This window comes from Squalius cephalus (assembly GCF_949319135.1).
Source record: "Squalius cephalus genome assembly, chromosome: 10".
In the NCBI taxonomy this organism is placed as follows: domain Eukaryota; kingdom Metazoa; phylum Chordata; class Actinopteri; order Cypriniformes; family Leuciscidae; genus Squalius; species Squalius cephalus.
In genome coordinates this window covers 5,841,630-5,861,227 of record NC_137131.1, presented here as the reverse complement: position 1 = coordinate 5,861,227, position 19,598 = coordinate 5,841,630, and the positions used below count along the sequence as shown (strand labels likewise).

The 19,598-nt window shown below is 39.8% G+C and overlaps 1 protein-coding gene across 2 annotated transcripts in view; it reads left to right on the top strand.

The window, feature by feature from the left end:
• vapb (VAMP (vesicle-associated membrane protein)-associated protein B and C) overlaps nt 1–13,311 on the top strand; it is a 31,177-nt gene extending 17,866 nt beyond the window's left edge. The window contains exons 3-6 of one of the 2 annotated variants that reach the window (XM_079884931.1): nt 6,571–6,674; nt 8,958–9,038; nt 9,247–9,423; nt 11,085–13,311. In XM_079884931.1, coding sequence (XP_079741057.1) covers nt 6,571–6,674; nt 8,958–9,038; nt 9,247–9,423; nt 11,085–11,243 — 521 coding nt within the window. In that variant the 3' untranslated portion in view covers nt 11,244–13,311. Of the gene's footprint in view, nt 1–6,570; nt 6,675–8,957; nt 9,039–9,246; nt 9,424–11,081 lie in introns of both variants that reach the window. The other variant, XM_079884930.1, reaches the window with a different exon arrangement.
• Nucleotides 13,312–19,598: the final 6,287 nt, after the last annotated feature.

The window sequence follows — 19,598 nt, the reverse complement described above, 5'->3', positions numbered from 1 at the left end:
TATTATTTATATTTGCCTGATTTATAATAATAGTATTTGTTTTGCTTGCTTTGTTATAAACTCAATAGAAATGCTCTCCATTTACAGGAACACATGCACTGCCTTCCTTTAATAACTTTTTTTTTTTTGTTATGTATAACACTGTTGCAGATACAGAGCCATATATAGTTTAATTACCTTATATACAGTGCTATGAGTCATCTGCTTCAAGTCTTTATATTGTGGAGGAACCACTTTGACGATGATGATGTCAATATTGTGTATCATATGACAGATGTTTGTAATGAAAACGCCATTAGCGGTCTTTCAAAGAACCAAGTGCTTAAAATTGCCGTTGCTATCAAATGATCATTAACTCTGTCAGGTAATTGATCAGTATGAGATGTTGATTATTTAGGTCAATTTTGAAAGGGATTGTTTAATAGTGAGTCATTTCTGATCTTTTCTGTCGATGTGTCACAGGAAATCTGTTTGTGTGAGCTTGACAGCTTGACTTGTATCCGTAGGCAGTTCTGTCTGTGCGGATCCAGATTCCCGTCCCTGTTATAAGTGTTAGCCCTTTCTGCAGGCACATTTTTTTTCTGTACACGTCCTGGTTTCTGTATGTGTGAATTTACAGAGAAACAACTCATCAGAAACACAGACCGTTTGTTGTTTTTGAACGGAAGGTGAGAATGGAAGTGAAAAATGGCACACAAAAAATCACCCCCAAAAAAATTGGTTCACTAAAAATATTACAAATATTTGTTAGTAATAAAAAAAAAAAAAGATGAAATAAAAATAAATATTATATAAAAATCTTAAACAAAAAATTTGAAATGCTGCCTTGGCAACTAACAGAAATAAAGCTTACGATGAAGAACTAAAATGGCTATAACTGAAATAAAAATAAATAAGCCTATATATAAATACAATTAAAATGAAACTATAAAGGTAAATAAATAATGCTAAAATATTTGATTTGAAGGCACTTTTGCAGACCGTGATTAGTGATAAAACGACCAGAAGCTATGATGTAAAATGAGCAAGAGTGATGTGGCCGTGTCCATCAGTGAGGCTAAGATGAGAATATGTAGCTTTATGCAAATGAGCTAATGAAGTCTTTGGAGTACACTTGACCCGTCTCCTGTGAGATACTGTGGTTGGCAAAATGAAGGAGACATTTATGTTACAGCACCTTTATATCCATTACCCAACTGCTCTCTGTGCATGACGGAAGCCTTTACATAACCAACAGCAGTGTTGGTCTCTGAGACCTTTGAGAGTTTTCCTAATAACTCGACTCATTTGAAGCCTCTTGGAGTCTCACAGACATTCTTCAATTGCTCTCATTATTCTGTGTTGATTCCGGTGTTTTGGGATTTCTCTCCATGGTGAGATGCCTGGTCCCTGTCAATATGTACAATAGCTCTGACTGTATTTGAATCGATGACAGGCTAGTTTTTTAGTATTCCCTCGCGTGTTTATCAGAGGGGATGCACAATGGATTTTGGTTAATGGGCTTTTGACTTTTATCCAGACCTATGAGACGAGCCTCACGTCTCCATCCGTTCTCAAACATCACTGTCTGTCTGGGTTGTGAAGTTTTTTGTTGACAGTTCAAAAGCAACAACTTCAAGCTCTGAATCCCTCATGAATCTGTTATGATTGAAGAAACTTTACCTTTTAAAGTTCTTTATACAGTGTATGTCCATTTCCACATTGTGTCCACAAGACTACACACTTATTTAACACTCACATCAATTTTACCATTATGTAATGCTTCTATGCCTTTATTTGATCAGCAACAACATTTCTTTGGCTGCACAAAGTGAAGTAACTTCAATTTAAAGATATATTGGTGGTCCCTGATAATAGTGATTGTGACAATCTGCAAGTTAACAGAAAATAGGTTGACTTTTGTTTTGTTTTATTATTTTTTTCTTAAACATCTTTTAAGTCTTAATTTTTTATAATTCCATCAATCCAAACATTATGAAGAGATCAGTAATTGGGATTTTTGACATGATATTTCTTTAAGTGCAAGGTGGAGTCGTGGAGACACCAGTAAACTTCATGCTGAATATGGTTTATTATGGGTAATCACTTGGTGTTTATAATCCTGTCATTATAATATCAAATTACTTGTTGATTATACTTATTAATACCCCTGTCATGACTCAGAACCTTTGCTTTGGAACTTAGTAAGTTAAGTATGCCTCTCTAAACCATTAGTGATGTCTGGATTTCCTCACATTTTCTCCCTCTCTCCATTTAGACTTCATAGTTTTTGCCAAAGGGATTCCGAGGTCATGTTTCATAATTAATGGAGTTGCTCTGCTTTTTATCTCCAGGGATCCAGTTAATTAGGCAGAGGAACGATTGTCTGCAGTCAGGTGTTTTGTTTGAATGCACATGGCTCAGGGCGACAGTTTTCTGCAGTTGTCCCGCCCCCAGACAGGCCACAGCCTTGAAGATGACCACTCAAGTTGTGACCACACAAGCTCTGTGTGATTAGAAATAGTTCTCTTAAGAATACAAGAAAGAACAGTATGTGCAGACAGCTCATAAAATTTGTGTAAAAGACTGAGATTGTGCCAAATATGGTTGCTTTCAAAACAAAAAAGGAGATCCAGAAAGACCTTTCTGTACATGAACAATCCTCGTCTTTCTACATTGCACATTCAAGATATCTGATCAAAAGTATGCATACCTGAGAGCGTAAATTAGTTAATATTTTGTAATATTATCAGGTCAATCACATTAAATGGCTAAATATAATCAAATTTATTTTCACTATTCTGTTTCTTGTAAATTTCCAACCGTCTTAGGGCTAACATTTTCCATGTTCTGCAAATTTAAGCATCTCATAAATATGTTTTTTGTTAAAGAAATCATGCTCTTGTGCTTTAATAATGATTAAATCACTGCCTTGCTCTTGTTGGATTGTGTCAGTAGTGATGTGTCAGTAGTGATCTCCCAGAGAATGAACTGTCAATCACAGTCAGCACGGAGCCGTCCATTTTATTGTTCAAGACAATAACACCTAATACTTATTAGGGCTTTGACTCCGAACTTCGTTATTCGAATATAATTCTAATATTTAAAAAAATAATGATATTTGAACGAATATTAGGCAGCCTTTAATATTCGAACCTGTTATGGGCATTATTTTTTGTAAATGTGTTTGCTTGTAAACGTTGTTTTCAATTCAGATTTCGAGGCTTTTTCACGCCTGGTGAAGTTGTGAATCGCAAGCTCATTAGCAAGGCTATTATTGATCATCTGGGCTCCTGTAGGTGACGTTAGCGTCCTGGTTGGCGCTTATTTGGAATACCAAAACAATGGCCGCACCAACGTCTACAACAACCACAGCTGACGAGGAGTTCGAAATCTACACTCCTGACAATTTGAAAAGCAACGTGGCACTACTTTGGGTTCCCAAAGAAACAGGGAAAAATCACAAGTAAGGACAAAGTGATGTGTAAAATATGTAGGACCAAACTCACATTATACCACACGTCGACAGCCACATGAGAGCCCACCTGTCAACACTACATCCCGGCAAGCTTGAAGAGGAGGAGGGGGAGGGATCGGGGGCGAGGCAGGCCAGAATCGACTCCATGCTATCTCCGGCAAAATATTATTAATAAATATTCGAATATATTCTAATATTAATAAACAAACAAACTTCGAATATGATTTATGATTTTCAAAGCTCTAATACTATTAAAGTCTCTGGCTTTGTTTAGCAAAAAAAAAAAAAAAATTCAACTCACATCTGTTTATTTGATTTCAGTTTGAACATCGAAAAAATCTCAGGAAATCTATTTTTAAATTCACATTCACACAACACTGTTTACCACAAATTATTTTGCATTTTGTCCGTTCATTTACACAACACGGCATCGCCAACTACCGGCCTGGCAGCATAATACAGCGGTTTTATTCATTTTCGTAGATCCATGTGAACGAGGATCGTTTTGACAGTGTTGTCGTCTGTACGCAAACATTTTCAAAAAAGCAAAGTAAAAATGTTTTCATTTTCAGTACATCGTTGTCGTGTAAACGCACCCTCAGTCTAAAAAGAAGTTGTTGTTTTTCATTTGTGATGCAATGTGTATATAACGTCATACACCATGGGCGGTAGCGTCTATTGCTGTTTTCATTACTGTGACAATTGATATACACTACCATTAAAAAATTTAAAGTCTCTTATGCTCACCAAGGCTGCATTTATTTGATAAAAAATACAGAAAATACAGTAGTATTGTGAAATATTATGGTCAAATTTTTCATTAAGGTTTCTTTTGTTGACATTAGTTAACTACATTAGTTAACATGAACTAACAATGAACAATACTTCTACAGCATTCATTAATCTAAGGTAATGTTAATCTCAACATTTACTAATCAAAAGTTGTATCTGTTAACATGAGTTAATGCACTGTGATCTAACATAAACAAAGGTTAATAAATGGCATAAAAATATATTGCTCATCGTTAGGTAATGCATTAATTAATGTTAATAAATGAGACATTATTCTAAAGTGTTATTAAAATTTTAAATAAATGATTTCTATTGTAATTAGGGCTGTCAAACGATTAATCGCGATTAATCGCATCCAAAATAAAAGTTTGTGTTTACATAATATATGTGTGTGTATGGAGTATAATTATTTTCTATATATAAATACACACACATGCATATATATTTAAGAAAAATGTGTTATTTATATATAAAATATTTATATATAATATAAATTATATATAATATAAATATATATACACAGTATATATATGCAAATATTTCTTAAATATATACATGCATGTGTGTATTTATATATAGAAAATAATTATACACCGTACACACACATATATTATGTAAAAACAAACTTTTATTTTGGATGCGATTAATCGTTTGACAGCCCTAATTGTAATATATTTTAAAATGTAATTTATTCCTGTGATGGCAAAGCTGAATGGTGTGAACTTGAACTGATACTTTGACTTTCTCCACATCTTGCGTCAAGGATAACAACAGCTATGGGTGAGAAATCTGAATATTTGCACAGTGCACATTTCTTTTAGTAATATTACTAATGTGAACTGTACAAATAAAGTCATGTCAAGACTCATTTAATCCCTCTTCCTCTGTTGATACGTTTAAAAATACCCCCTTGATGCTGCTAGTGAAATACCGGTCTAGTGCAGTCGGAAAGATTGGGACTGACAAAACAGGACATTCCCAATCTGTCTCAGCCGTCTGTTTTCAGTTTGCAATATCGACGGCGCTTGATTGCCATAATGGCACACAAAACCAAAGTGAGGTTTTTTTAACTCGCGGGGGAGTTGGCGTGCATCTTCTGTGAGCTCGGCAGTAGTAGCCACATCTAAGAGGGCCTTTGAAATTAAGAGATCATTTGTTTTTAATGAAACTTAGCAGCAGTTTTCCTAAATCATGCACACATTCACACAAAAAAGACCCTTTTGAATCCGAATGGTGTCTTTTAAAAAGGGTGATGGGGGTGAAATCGGCTTTCAATACTGATTTCAACCGTGCCAGAGCCCTCGCACGCCAGGCATAAGAAAGTGATCATTGTAAATCATGGTAACAGCTCTAAATTAGCTTTTGCTCATTGGAATGACATCAAATAACATGGCCTTCTTTGGATGGTGCTGATGGGGTTGTAGACGTGAACTTCCTCACACTAACACCTGGTTTGAGTTAAAGGCTGAATGTGTTATTATTAACGTGAAAAACACTGTTTAGGAGCTGTAAGAAAAATTGCCCTTCTGGGGTCACTGAAGTTTTATCAGCAACGTTTGTAGTGGGATTATATGAAATGAATAGCTAAGTCTTTTTGTTTTTCTGAGTAATGTCATTTTGTGAAACATGGGTGTTTTACACCCAAATATTTTATCACATTTGGGGCCAGATTTACTAAACAGGGCAGATTAGCGTAAGAGCGCAATTCCAAAAAAACTCAGCTGGGAGTGGAAAGTTCTGCGCGTGATCTACTGAAGACTTGCAAAATAAAGAACACAGACGCAGCCGGATCATTTCCATAGTGACCAACGCAAATTAGGCGGTAATTAATACCGCAATAAAACCGTAAACTGACTAGCTCAAATCTTAGAAAATCACCTTGCATGATTCATTTAGATACCCTCCTCCCATAAATTTTGCATTTGAAAAGAAAATTCCTACAAATGCATATGCAATAAGGTCAGCCGCAAAAATGACTGTCCACGCCTTTTCACCGCTATTTTTTCCACTGCGTGTCTTTAGAAAATCCTGACAGTAGTTTTTTAATGCCAAAAGAGGGTTTGCGCTGTTAGTAAATCTGGCCCTTGGACTGTTGAGAAACCTATCTGCTGGAAATTTTAATATTGTATCGTTTTTTATTCCTTAAAAATCATAAAATGATGTTGGAGCCACTAGCACTTGGGGCTCAAGTAGGCATCTCAGGTTCAAATCTGGCTCAGATTGTCTGTCGTCTTATGACTATCCTGCCCACTAAAATGAGGAAAACGCTAAAGATATTGTTTAATGTGTACTGTATTTATGTTCTTGTGTTTGTCTTACAGTGATGCTGCAACCGTTCGATTATGATCCGAATGAGAAAAGCAAACACAAGTTCATGGTACAGTCTCTGCTGGCCCCACCTGACATGACCGACACTGAGGGAGTGGTGAGTACTGATCCATGCCACCTGCTTTCTGAAGGTTTAAACTCCCTTGTTCAGGTCTGTTTTTTCTTGGGTGCATTTTCTCCTTTTTTTAGTAACACTATCTATGAAGTCTATATATATATTATAAAACCATTCTTGATGTCTTATATGTGGGGTCCAAAATGTACTTTTATAACTGCTAATTGCAGGTGAATTGATGTTTTTACCAGCCTTGAACAGTGTTATTTGTTTGGCTTTATTTATATAGTAGCATAGTATTTATCAATATTTTTTTGAATTAGCTTTTATGTTTTAATTTTTAGGTTTAAAGCTGCAGTCCGTAACTTTTGGGTTAAAAATGATCCAAAATACATTTTTGAGCAAGTACATAATCAGCCAGTGTTCAAAACTATCTGCTTGCCTTAGCTCGATTCAAAACGGTAAGCTTGTAATAATGTTTTTAATTCCAGCGGTACTGGTGGATTTCCGCGGGAAATTTGAGCATGTCTTTGCATCATTACGTCACGTCTGTAAACATAAAGGAGTCTCGGCTAGTAGGCTATGAGTGTGAGGATGTTGGAGATGGAGATTTATAGCCTTTTCTCACAGCACTTGATATAATTAAACTTATCAATTTGATGGCGGATCCAGAAAGGTTCAAACGACAATCACCAGTGACAACTGTAGATTCACCCGTAGTAAAATGCGAAACACTTTGGACTTCGGAGTTGCTACAGAAAAAAAGAGACTGCAACCGGGCTCATGCGAAAACAAGGATAAAATCGGAAGGGCATTAAATGTAGTCACGCAATGCTGATGTTGTTAACATTAACAATTTGAGAACAAAGTATAATTTGCATGATTTGACGTGATATGATAAGCGATCGTTAGATTTAATCAGCGCGATTTACAACAATATTTTTTTCCCTTTAGTTGGTCAGAACAAAAGTGGATGCTACTTACTTGTTCAGATTACATTTTCCGGTGAATATTCTTATGTTGGTCATACTTCCAAAAAGTGGAATCTGTGATTGTGAATGCCAGTATCCACACCGGCGCGGCGACTGACAGCCGCACATTCTCCTCAAAACATTGGATTCATCCGCGCTGTGCCGTGCCGAGGCACAACCCACGTAAAGTTGATAATTCTGCGAATAACTGCAAGTGCAGATTTCGAACAGAGATGGCGACAAAGAGGAAAAACTACGGACTGCAACTTTAAGTAATTGCATGTCCTTTTCTCAAATTTTTTTTTTTTTTTTTTTGTATTTCTACTAAGCCTTTATTTATTTTCATTTCAGTTTTGATAATGAGAACTTAAACTTAAATTATTTTATTTCAGTTAGTTGCCTAGGCAGCATTTCTTGTTTGTTTTTTTTCCCCATCTGATAAATATATTTTATTTTATTTCAGCTTTATTTCAATTAAAAAAAACAAAAACTTTTAGTTAACAACAACACAAGTCTTTTGCATTATTTTTGAAGTTTTTCAATAAACAGACTTCATCAAAAGTGTGCTACAATGCCATTAAGCAATAATATTGTGATAACCTCTGGCATAGATCAACAATATATGATACAAAGCGGTGTGAGTTTGCTGTTCAAGTAATATAACTGGGGTTGTCACATAACTCTAGTGTTTGACAGGGTCCAAGAGCAATATCCAAATCTCTTGGTTGTTCATGACTCTCTCTGAGCTTTCTGAAATAGATCATACTGAACATTTGTGTGCATGAGCAGATGTAATGGTAAATAGGTTATGAAAATGACAGGAAGGAGAAGCGGAAAGAAAATGTAGAGCAGAGATCTGGCTACTTATTCACTGTCCTGAACTATTTCCACTATTGCTTGTTGATGGCTCCAAAGCTTGACTCCAAAACCGAGGGAGCTGCCTCACTGTCTACTGTCTACATAGCCGGATACCTTTTTAAGATCCGAGACCTCGCAGATGACTGCTTTGAAACTCTCTTCATGGGCAACTTATTAATGCATAACGTCCACAATTGGCTCAGGTGGCATGTGGCTAGGCAAATGGATCAATGCTGTTACAAGCATGAGAAATACAAAGCACACAAATATTTTAGTCAATTGTGCATTTTTAATTGTTCAGCGATTTTCTAGCAATACTTTTTATCATCTACATTTCTCTGGGGAAATCTTCCATGGTGGAAATCCTCCTATGATGCCTAAAAATGTTGTGTATGCAAGCAGGTCGCTAGGGTTTGTAAACGGCTCATGAGGTGTTTATTTGGTGTATAATCAAATGTAGGCTCTTGTTTACACATGTTGTTGTTCTCTCCTGCAGTGGAAGGACGCCAAGCCAGAGGATCTGATGGACTCCAAGCTGAGATGTGTCTTTGATATGCCCGCTGAAAATGAGAAAACAGTGAGTGGATGGGTTTTCATGTTTTTCCTCATGTTAGCTCTGAGCTGTAGGCAGTGTGTGAAATGACAGAAGGCATGACTACATTCATGTTACCCTCTCCTAAAACTATTAAGCAAAACAGATTCTTGGCTCTTTTATGGATGCATTTGCTTATGATTGTGTCTGTCTGTCTGTGCGTGTGTGTGTGTGAACCTGATTTTGACCACAGCATGAAATGGAAAGCAATAAGATATCCGCCAGTCTCTCAAAGTCGGAATCATCCACATTGTCTATGAAGTCCATGGCCTCCAGTCTGGATGATGGAGAGGTCAAGAAGATCATGGAGGAATGTAAAAGACTGCAGACGGAGGTGCAGCGGCTACGAGAGGAGAACAAACAGATCAGGGTGAGTGTTTGCTATTTGCATTCTCAGAAATATCATTGTCAGCAATAGTCATGAATATTTTAAAACATTAGATACTTTTTTTGCTATTTTCTTTCAAACTCTTAATTCAAATATACAAAATTATGCATTAAAAATACATTATATACAATACCGTTCAGAATTTTGGGCTCGGAATGATTTTTGAAAGAAGTCTCTTATGCTCACCAAGGCTGCATTTATTTTATCAAAAAACAATGAAAACATATATTATAACAATTTAAATTGTTTTCTATTTCATTATTTTTAAATACATAACCAACCTGAATTTTCAGCATCATTTCTCCAGTCTTCAGTGTCACATGATCCTTTAGAAATCATTCTAATATATATTTAAACATTCACCTAACATTCATCGACCTTTAAAACATGGAAGTAGTAGCCTAACGTTAGCCACTTTACATGCCCAATCGCTCTACCGCTAACCTAGATAAATGTGCGCTATTATTAGGCACATATCCAAGTGTTTGTTCTGAGTATGGAAGCTAAATTAGTACCGCGCCTACTGCATAATCTCTCAAAAGTCGCATCCACAATCCTCTTTGCAGCAGACTCAGAATTCACTAATCTATGAATAAATTAAGATGTTCAGATAGTTTTTTCTGATACATTCATAATCATATTTTTTGTCATTGCGCTGCAGCAAGCTTTATGTGTACATTTGAGCGCTTAATTCAAATTTTAAATGATTATTATGGTTTATTATTTCTCAGCCCTGAATCTGAAACCATTTTCCAATGGCACTCCCTAACCCCACGTAGGGCCTATATATATTTAAACGTGCCGTAAGGGATTCTCTGCTCAAAACTCTATATATAAAATACAAATCTTTACAGTTAATACTTTTACTGTTTTCAATTTAATGCATTCTTGCTGAATAGAAGTTTCTTTAAAAAAAGATTTAACAGTAGTGTACATAATTCAATAATTATGTACATAATTCAGCGGTAATCTCTTGAATTTAGATTAAGTATAACAACTTAATACTGTAAAGGAGTGGAAATAGAAAGTATATGTGGATTTCTACAAATAGTTTTTCGTAAATTCTTGTGTGGTCACTTCATTTGATTTAGAGGCAATGAAAAAGATGCTCAAATTACCAATAGACTGAAACAAAATAGAAAGGTTGAATTTAATTAAATTTAATTACTTCAAAGCATTTATATCATTTATTTATATTAATTTCTTCCCACTGATGTCCACTTAAAATGTGTTTTTTTGTGTGTGCCTATTTGACCTATTTGAGTTTTTCATGAAAAAATAATAAAATTGTTCAGTGTTCGTCTGCTGTACCTCTAAGAAACACTTAAAATGAGCAACGTTACATTTATATCCATCACCCTGCTCTCTATAGATATCTGTCTTTGAGCCATACTGATTGACCACCGCATTTATGCTCTCTTCCACCATATTGTTCAAATTTGTAACGGCCACAGGATGTTGAGCATATCGAGAGTCGGAACTGAAGATAACCTGCCCTTACTCATCAGCTGCAGCTGGGGACCATTACTGCTGCTTGTTTAATGAGACGCGTGCAGGGCCAAAAGCGCTTTTCATAACTCTCAAGATTATTTCTGTCATCTAACTGTCTTTATCTTTATCTCTCTCTTCCACTTCCCCAGCAGGAAGATGATGGTCTGCGGATGAGGAAGAGCACAGTAATGTCCGCTCCGCACTCCTCTTCAGCGATGAGAGTGAAGGAGGAGGGGCTGAGCACCAGGGTGATCGCTCTAATTGTGCTGTTTTTTGTTGTGGGTGTCATCGTCGGCAAGTTGGCCTTGTAAAATCCAAGAGGAGAGTGTTACAAGCATGCATTGCGGATGAAACAAAAACAAAACAGACAAGTAACCAATGCAGAATTCGTTTAATCCGAATGCCATATCATTGGGGTAGTTTTGGATTAGCGAGGTGTGTAAAATTAATAAAGAGATCAAGATATTTCATCATGTTATGTGCAAAGAAATAAATTCAGACAAAAAAATAATAATAATAGTAATCTGACACAGCTCTTGCCTCAAAATTGTGAAATCATTCTGGCCCCTCTTCCTTAATTATTTCTGATGCAAGTTCAAATATATCATAGATTTTAACCACTAAAATGTTGTAGGGATTTTCTAACACCAGATGTGCGACTGAGTTGTGCTAGAGTGAATGTTGTTTATCACTTGTTTTTTTTTTTTTTTTTTTTTCAATGGGTCAGAAGCAAATTGAATCTGTATACAAATGCTAAACATCTTTGAAAAGTGTCGCGTGTGCATTTAATTTGTGCATACCCAAACATCGTGCATTGAAGCAGCAGTTCACTGAAGTTTAGCCTGTATATTTTCAATCACTCTCCAGGTAAATGATAAAAACAAGCCTTCTAGTATCTTCCCCAGTCACACTGTTGTTGAAATAACGTGTTTTATATCTTCCATCCACTTCCGTTCAGTCCAGCAGATATGTTTGAGTACCAACAAGTACTATGATTCAACATATATTTCTTCGACAAATCAGATAACATGCAGTTTTGCAAGAATATATGATGTCGTCACTAATTACGCACATTTTTTTGTTAAAAGACCATCACCGTTTCATGCCAATTTAATGTTCACTTGCAAACACGGTTTCGGTGATTAGACATCTTAAATCAACATTGAAGAAATGGACTATTAGTGACTGATATTTCAAACCGCTGTTACTGGGGAAGTGTTGGTGAAACCCTTTGGCCTTTCACCTATTCATTTGCTCCAAAAACCATTTGAAACCATATTTCTCTTTATGTCGGTGAGGCGCAGAGCTGATGTCTCTGAAACCAACACTTCCGATGATGCTTTGCACAAACCGATTTCCCTGTCAGGAACAGAATAGGTTTTTCACCTTTCTTTATTATTGTTTTCTTTTGGTAAGGGATATATGCTTGAATGCATGGCTCTGTTTAGAGCAAAAAAATACTTTATATTTTATTAAGCTGCTCCATAGGTGAAATATCCTTTTCAGGCCCTTTTAGCACACCTCAGTTTCCATTTCGCTGCCTGTCGACCTAAGTTAATTTATTGATCAAGTCATTATTATATACAATAATAGTGCAGCTGCTAAGCGTAATATCTGATGCACCATTTACATGCAACTGGTTGAAGGTCTCTCTCCCTATGAACTTTCTATCTGAAGATGCCATGAGGAGTTTTCACCATCAGGTCCATTAACACTGACCCCCCCTCTCACTTTACCCTTTCAAAAAAGAACAAAAAAAAAGTAGTTAAAGGAATAGTAAATCCAGGCTTTAACATTTTATGATCATTTACTCATCTTCACGTTGTTCCAACCCCAAATTTTTTGCTTCTGTGAAACAAGATGTTAGGAAGAGCTGCTCTTTTCCATACACGGTTTACAGTATGTTGCTGTGAAAAAGGACAAAAATAAAACTAGTCCAAAGATCTTTAACACTATTCTGAAGCCATACGAATAGATTTGTGTTAGAGATGGACTGAATTTGTTCATGGCGTTTGGCATACAATTTGATATGTTTGAGATTTTGCATATGAATTGATATTTTAATGAGGTTTAGCCAGTTCCACACAAAGCTATTGCATGGCTTTAGAACATGGTACACAAGCTGTATGGTGTTTTTCTTTCATTTTTGTCCTTTTTGGATCTTTTCAGGATCAATCCCCATCCACGTTTATGGGAAAGAGCAGCTCAGACAATCTGCATAGCATCTAATTTTGGGTTTCGTAGAAGAAAGTAATTAATATGAGGTCGTAACAACATGATGAGGGAGTAAACCGAGATGAAATGTTTATTCTTGAGGGCAACTATTCTTTTAAAAACTGACACATGTGAGTATTGTAACCTGTATTTTAGCCATGCCAAGCCTACACCTCATTTCCAGATAAATGCATGGCTTCGATATGCCTTGTCGGTGGTCTGAAATGTACACAACACTGGTTTATCTCGCAGCATAAGGCTTTAAAAAAACACTCCTGACATTTCTGCACTGTTTTCCTGAGCCCTCTGTTTCTTTGCTGTCCTCTGATGTTAATTTAGTCGTTTGTTTGGATTTAAGTTATGAATAAAGCTTTTATTGCACAGAACTGTTTATATTAAAAATGCACTACATATAAAGAATGTCATCTTCCCATGCACAACGGTCTGGTCTTTGTGAAATAACCGAAATGACACCCGAAGAGAGACTCTTCCTACAGGGGACCATTTTGTGACCTGATGTGTATTTGTGTCATAGTTTGGTGTTGTGGGGGCGTTTTTTTCTTTAATGTTTCTCTTCTACCCCCCTCCTTGAGAAGCTTTAGTTTCAGTTAATCATCTTATTGCTAAATATTGGATTTCTAAGAACAGAGGAGCTTACGATATTGAAAAACGGCAAAACTTTGCTTTGTGAGTATCTTAAGGAGACATTCAGGGTATAGGGATTTTTGGACTGCGGTTTATGTATAGTTCACCAAGGAGTATGATTGCCATGGAGAGGGAGGGATTTGGGGGCCTATCAGCCAATCAGCTGGCTCATAATTAAAGGAAAACCTTATTATAGTGCCCCAAACCTTCACATACGATGTAAACATGAAGGTGACCGTTTTGTATGTATATAAATAAATAAATAATGAGTCTAAGATGAAAATTAAGGTTGATATTCCTAGTCAAGTAGTCTATAATGGTATATAAAGAAACCCCAACTTTGTTGGACTATGTAGCATCTTAATAAATTAAATCAATAAAGCCCCAGACCAAAACTTTGTGTTGTTTGTTCTTTTGTCCAGTTTCCATTGTCTGTTTTATGTATTTTCAAAGTATTGTGAATTGTGTGCCTGATATAAATTTGAATGCTTATTAATCTTTTGATAGTTGACAACAAAATGATGGAAATTTTGCATGTCATTGGACTTCCTGATGAAAGTTTGGGGATATTTCTATGTCAGCTGCCTTGTAAGTGACTTTTCATATGACTGAAATTGCACACTTATAGTCTACATTTTTTTAATTTTAAAGAGTTTTAATTTTCACTTTCTCAAACATTATGGTTGAGGTGAAAAACTAGTAAACCTCTATTATAGACCTGTGACATCATTAAACTCCACCATTGGCTCTACAGCAGTGCTTTTAATGTTAACTTTAAAAAGTTATTTTACCCACAAATAGATCTACACTGTGTTCAAGTTACATAAAATGACAGGACATCTGCACAAATGTATACATAACTTGCTAAAATAATGTATAAAAAAAAGTTAGGAAGTCTAAGCTCGTTTGGATTTTGGACATTTGGCCTTGCAGGAATGAGGACCTTGATTTGGTCTTTGCTATAAAACTATTATGCTATGCCCCTTTTTATATATAAATTTGGGGGGGGGGGGAGGGGGGGAATTCAGAGCAGATGTTGGTCTGCAGTCATAAACAATTAGAGACATAACAAACATAATTGCATTACAAGCATAACTAGGTTTTTTTTTTTTTAAGGTCAAGTATTACATTTTTTTTTGTCAATTTGTTGCAAGTAAACTACATTTTGCTATACATTAGATGGTGTTGTTTTCAGTTTGTAAAGTTTACTTTTTTTAAAGGAGTTTTAAACTAAATGGTGATTGAGTTGTTTAGCCAAAACATGTTGAAATAGCTATATATATATACACTGTTTTTTTTTTTTTTTTTTTTTTGCTTTAAAGGGGACCAATTATGCCCCTCTTTACAAGATGCAATATAAGTCTCAGGTGTCCCTCCCCAGAATGTGTCTGTGAAGTTTAAGCTCAAAATACTCCTCAGATAATGTATTATAGCATGTTGTTAATGCCCAATTTTGCAATCTTCAGTCTCTTGCCGTCCGCAGACAGACCCATCTCCAATTTTGAGAAACATGCTGTTTTTGTGCATGTATCTTTAAATGCAAATGAGCTGCTGCTGCACATCCTGCTTTCCAGAAGAGGGCGGAGCCTTTACGAGCTGTGCCTCCGATACTCTGCCAAAAACCAAAACACTTGTTTGGTTTTGATTATCATCTCTTATCACGGTCACGCTCACGTGACAATGCAGTTCTTCATCATCATGGAAGTTTATTATCTGCATGCGTTTTAAAGCCATATCAGTCTAAACTTCTGAGATATGGTTTTTCTGAGTCGCACAGAAAACGTCTCGGGTTACGTATGTAACCCTTGTTCCCTGAGAAAGGGAACGAGACACTGCGTCGGTGACGACACTAGGGGAACGCCCTTCAGCGTAACGCGTCTGAATTTATGAATGAAAACTAATCCAATCCTATTGGCGTTGCGTGATGACGTAGCGTGTGACGGCATAAGCGGATGTATACAAAAGCACGCCGGCACACAGAAATGTCAGCTTTTGCTATGAAGCAAGTGCTCCAGGCGGGGTGAGGTGTGGCGAACCGACGCAGTGTCTCGTTCCCTTTCTCAGGGAACAAGGGTTACATACGTAACCCGAGACGTTCCCTTTCGAGGGAACTCGAACTGCGTCGGTGACGACACTAGGGGAACGAGATACCCACTATACCACAACGAACCCCGCTCATCCTAGTGTGAAGCTGTCTTCAGGCACAACTTAGGACGAAAGCACTCGTGCACCGGGTGTAGAGGGAAGGTCCAGACTGTAAAACCTCATGAATGTGTGCGGAGTGGCCCAGCCAGCCGCCTCACATATGTCATGGATAGAAACCCCTGAAAGGAGGGCTCTAGAGGACGCCATGCCTCTGGTGGAGTGAGCTCTCACGGCCATAGGTGAAGGCAATTTGCGCACCTGATAGGCCAGGGAAATAGTCTGAACAATCCAGTTGCTGATGGTCTGTTTAGAGGCGGGAAGCCCCTTCTTGGGCGACCCAAAACACACCAGCAACTGGTCTGACTTCCGCCATGAGGAGGACCTCTGAATATAACACTGCAGTGCTCTGACAGGGCAGAGCAGATGAAGTCTCTCCTCATCCGCCGTCACGTGAGGTGGAGGATGAAATGCCTGCAGAACCATAGGCCGTGCCATATTAGATGGCACCTTGGGCAAATAGCCGGGCCTGGGATGTAAGATGGCCTTAATGTTGCCTGGAGCAAACTCCAAGCACCCATTGGAAATAGAGAGCGCCTGGAGATCTCCTACCCTCCTCAGAGAAGTAATGGCCAACAAAAAGACCACCTTAAACGAAAGGTTCTTGGCCTCAGCCGACTCCAGTGGTTCGAAGGGAGCCTCGGCCAGCCCTTCGAGAACCACTGCCAGGTCCCAAGAGGGAACTCTGGTGCGAGTCGCAGGTCTCATCCTCCAGGCTCCACGTAGGAAGCGTACGACCAAGTGATGCCTCCCCAGCGGGCCATCACTCAGGGGAGCGTGGAAAGCCGCAATGGCAGCCACATAAACCTTGAGTGTGGACGGGGTAAGCCCGGCAGAAAAGCGGTCTTGGAGAAACTCCAGTACTGAAGCCACTGGGCAGTTAACTGGGTCCAAGTCACGCTCTCTGCACCAAACGGAAAATACATTCCACTTAAGGCCGTATAACTTCCTCGTGGAGGGAGCTCTGGAAGTTAATATGGTTTCGACCACTCCAGCTGACAGGCCGGCTTCTAGGTACTGTGCCCCCTCAGGGGCCAGACCCACAGTTTCCACAGCTCGGGTCGAGGGTGGAGAACTGAGCCCTCCGCCTGGGACAGCAAGTCCCTCCTCAGAGGGATCTGCCATGGCGGGCCTGCCAGGAGTGAAATGATGTCCGAAAACCATACTCGGGCCGGCCAAAACGGGGCTACTAAAAGTAGACTGACTCCGTCTCGACGGACCCTTTCCAGAACTGCTGGGAGTAGAGCGATCGGGGGAAATGCGTACAGACGCAGCCTCGGCCATGTCTGCATCATGGCGTCCAGCCCCAGCGGAGCTGGATGCCTGAGAGAGAACCACAGTGGACAGTGGGACGTCTCTTGAGACGCGAAAAGATCCACTTCCACTGGGCCAAATCTCACGCACATGACTTCCACCACCTCTGGGTGGAGTCGCCACTCCCCGGGCCTCAGCCCCTGCCTCGACAGGACGTCTGCTCCCTGATTCTGGTCCCCCGGGACATACATCGCCCTGAGAGACGATAGTCTCCGCTGGGACCACAGGAGGATCTGATGCGCCAGTCTGCACAGAGGGCGCGACCTCAGACCCCCCTGGCGGTTCAAATAAGACACCACCGACATGTTGTCGGTTCTCACAAGGACATGGCGACCATGGAGGTCTGGCAGGAAGCTCCTCAGAGCCCGGAACACCGCCAACATTTCTAGGCAATTTATGTGCCAAGAGGAATGATGGTCCTGCCAGAGGCCTCTCGTAAAACGGCCGTCCATGACCGCGCCCCAGCCCGTGAGGGAGGCGTCTGTCGAAATAGTTACTCGGCGACATAACGCTCCCAATTTGGGACCCTGGGACAAGAACCAAGGCTTCTTCCAAATTGACAGGGAACGAAGGCATCTGCGCGTAACCCTTATCAAGCGGAATGGGTTTCCCCTCGGGGAAAACCCCTTGGTTCTCAACCACCACTGTAAAGCTCTCATGTGTAGCAGGCCAGAAGGTATCACGCTGGACGCTGCTGCCATGAGACCCACCTGAAAGTGTTTGACAGTGACGGCCTGGCCTAGCTTTAACCTGGACACTGTGGTCAGGATAGACTCGATCCGAGCAGGAGACAACTGAGCCCGCATCGTGACTGAGTCCCTCACCACTCCCAGGAACGTGGTTCTCTGGGCTGGTGTCAACACGCTCTTCTTCGTGTTGAGTCTTAACCCCAGGCTCTGGATGCGGGCGAGGACGACATCTCGATGCCGAATCGCCAGCTCTCGCGACTGGGCCATTATTAACCAGTCGTCGATGTAATTGAGCACCCTGATGCCCTCGAGCCTCAGGGGTGCTAGAGCTGCATCCATACACTTGGTAAATGTGCGAGGGGAAAGTGCTAGGCCGAACGGAAGAACCCGATATTGGTAAGCTTCGCCCCCGAAAGCAAACCTCAGGAACTTCCTGTGAGATGGAAGGATGGAGATGTGGAAGTAGGCGTCCTTTAGATCTATCGTGACAAACCAATCCTCGGATCGAATTTGATTCACGATGATGGGAATAGTGAGCATCTTGAACCTGAACCTCCTCAGAGACCGATTCAAGTGCCTCAGATCTAAAAGTGGACGCAACCCTCCATCCTTCTTCGGAACTATGAAGTACCGGCTGTAGAATCCGGACTCCCTGACTGGTGGGGGAACATGCTCTATGGCCCCTTTTGCCAGCAGCGAGTAAACTTCCTGTCCTGACACCAGACCCTGCTCTGGGTCTACTGCAGTCCAAACCACCCCGTTGATACTTACCTCTTTTTTGGTGGGCAGCCTGGAACTGCAGCCTGTACCCTATTTCTACAGTGCGCAGGACCCATGGAGAAATATTGGGGAGACGTTGCCATGCCTCGACAAAATTCAGCAAGGGAACCAGCCCCTAAGGGTTGGTGTCAAGTGTCTTGTGAGAGCCCTTGACGATACCCTGAAGCGGAGGACCGGCAGGGAATAATCGAAAACGACTCTCGGTGTGCGGACGCCAGCGCTGCCTGACCGCAAGCTCTTGGGGCAGAGAGAGCAGCGTGCGTTCGCTGGAAACTGATGTGTCCCGAAGCGCAATTAGCCGCGGGATGCTGACACCAGTTTCCTGAGGGCCCGGTGAGAGGGGGGATCTCGATCGCTCTCTTTTTTGGGGGGGCAGCCCTCCAAGGTCTCACATAAGTTAGGACCTCTCTCCCGACGCCTTCCTGGCCTGAAGGACGGTCCTCAGATCCGTCTTCTCAGAAGGCTTGGGCGAGAACGCCGCCTAGAATCCCAAGCTCAGCTTTTGCTTTTTTTTTTTTTTGGAGGGGGACTTCTAGAAGCGACACTCTCCTTCAGATAGTAGGCTGAATTCAAATATCTAACCAAGTTCTAAAGTCAGATAATATTTTAATTATTTTAATTCCTCAGAATTAAATGCAGCCATAAACACTGGATAGTGCACCAGAATACTGTTTAAATACTTATTTATACGATCTACTACACGCTGCCTCGGCAAACGCGAGCCGTTACAAATTGGCTTTCATCCCTCGAGAAGAAAGTCAACAGGCGCGAGGCAGAAACACCCGAAACGCACGACTGTGTGCGGCGAGTTATTTCACAGTG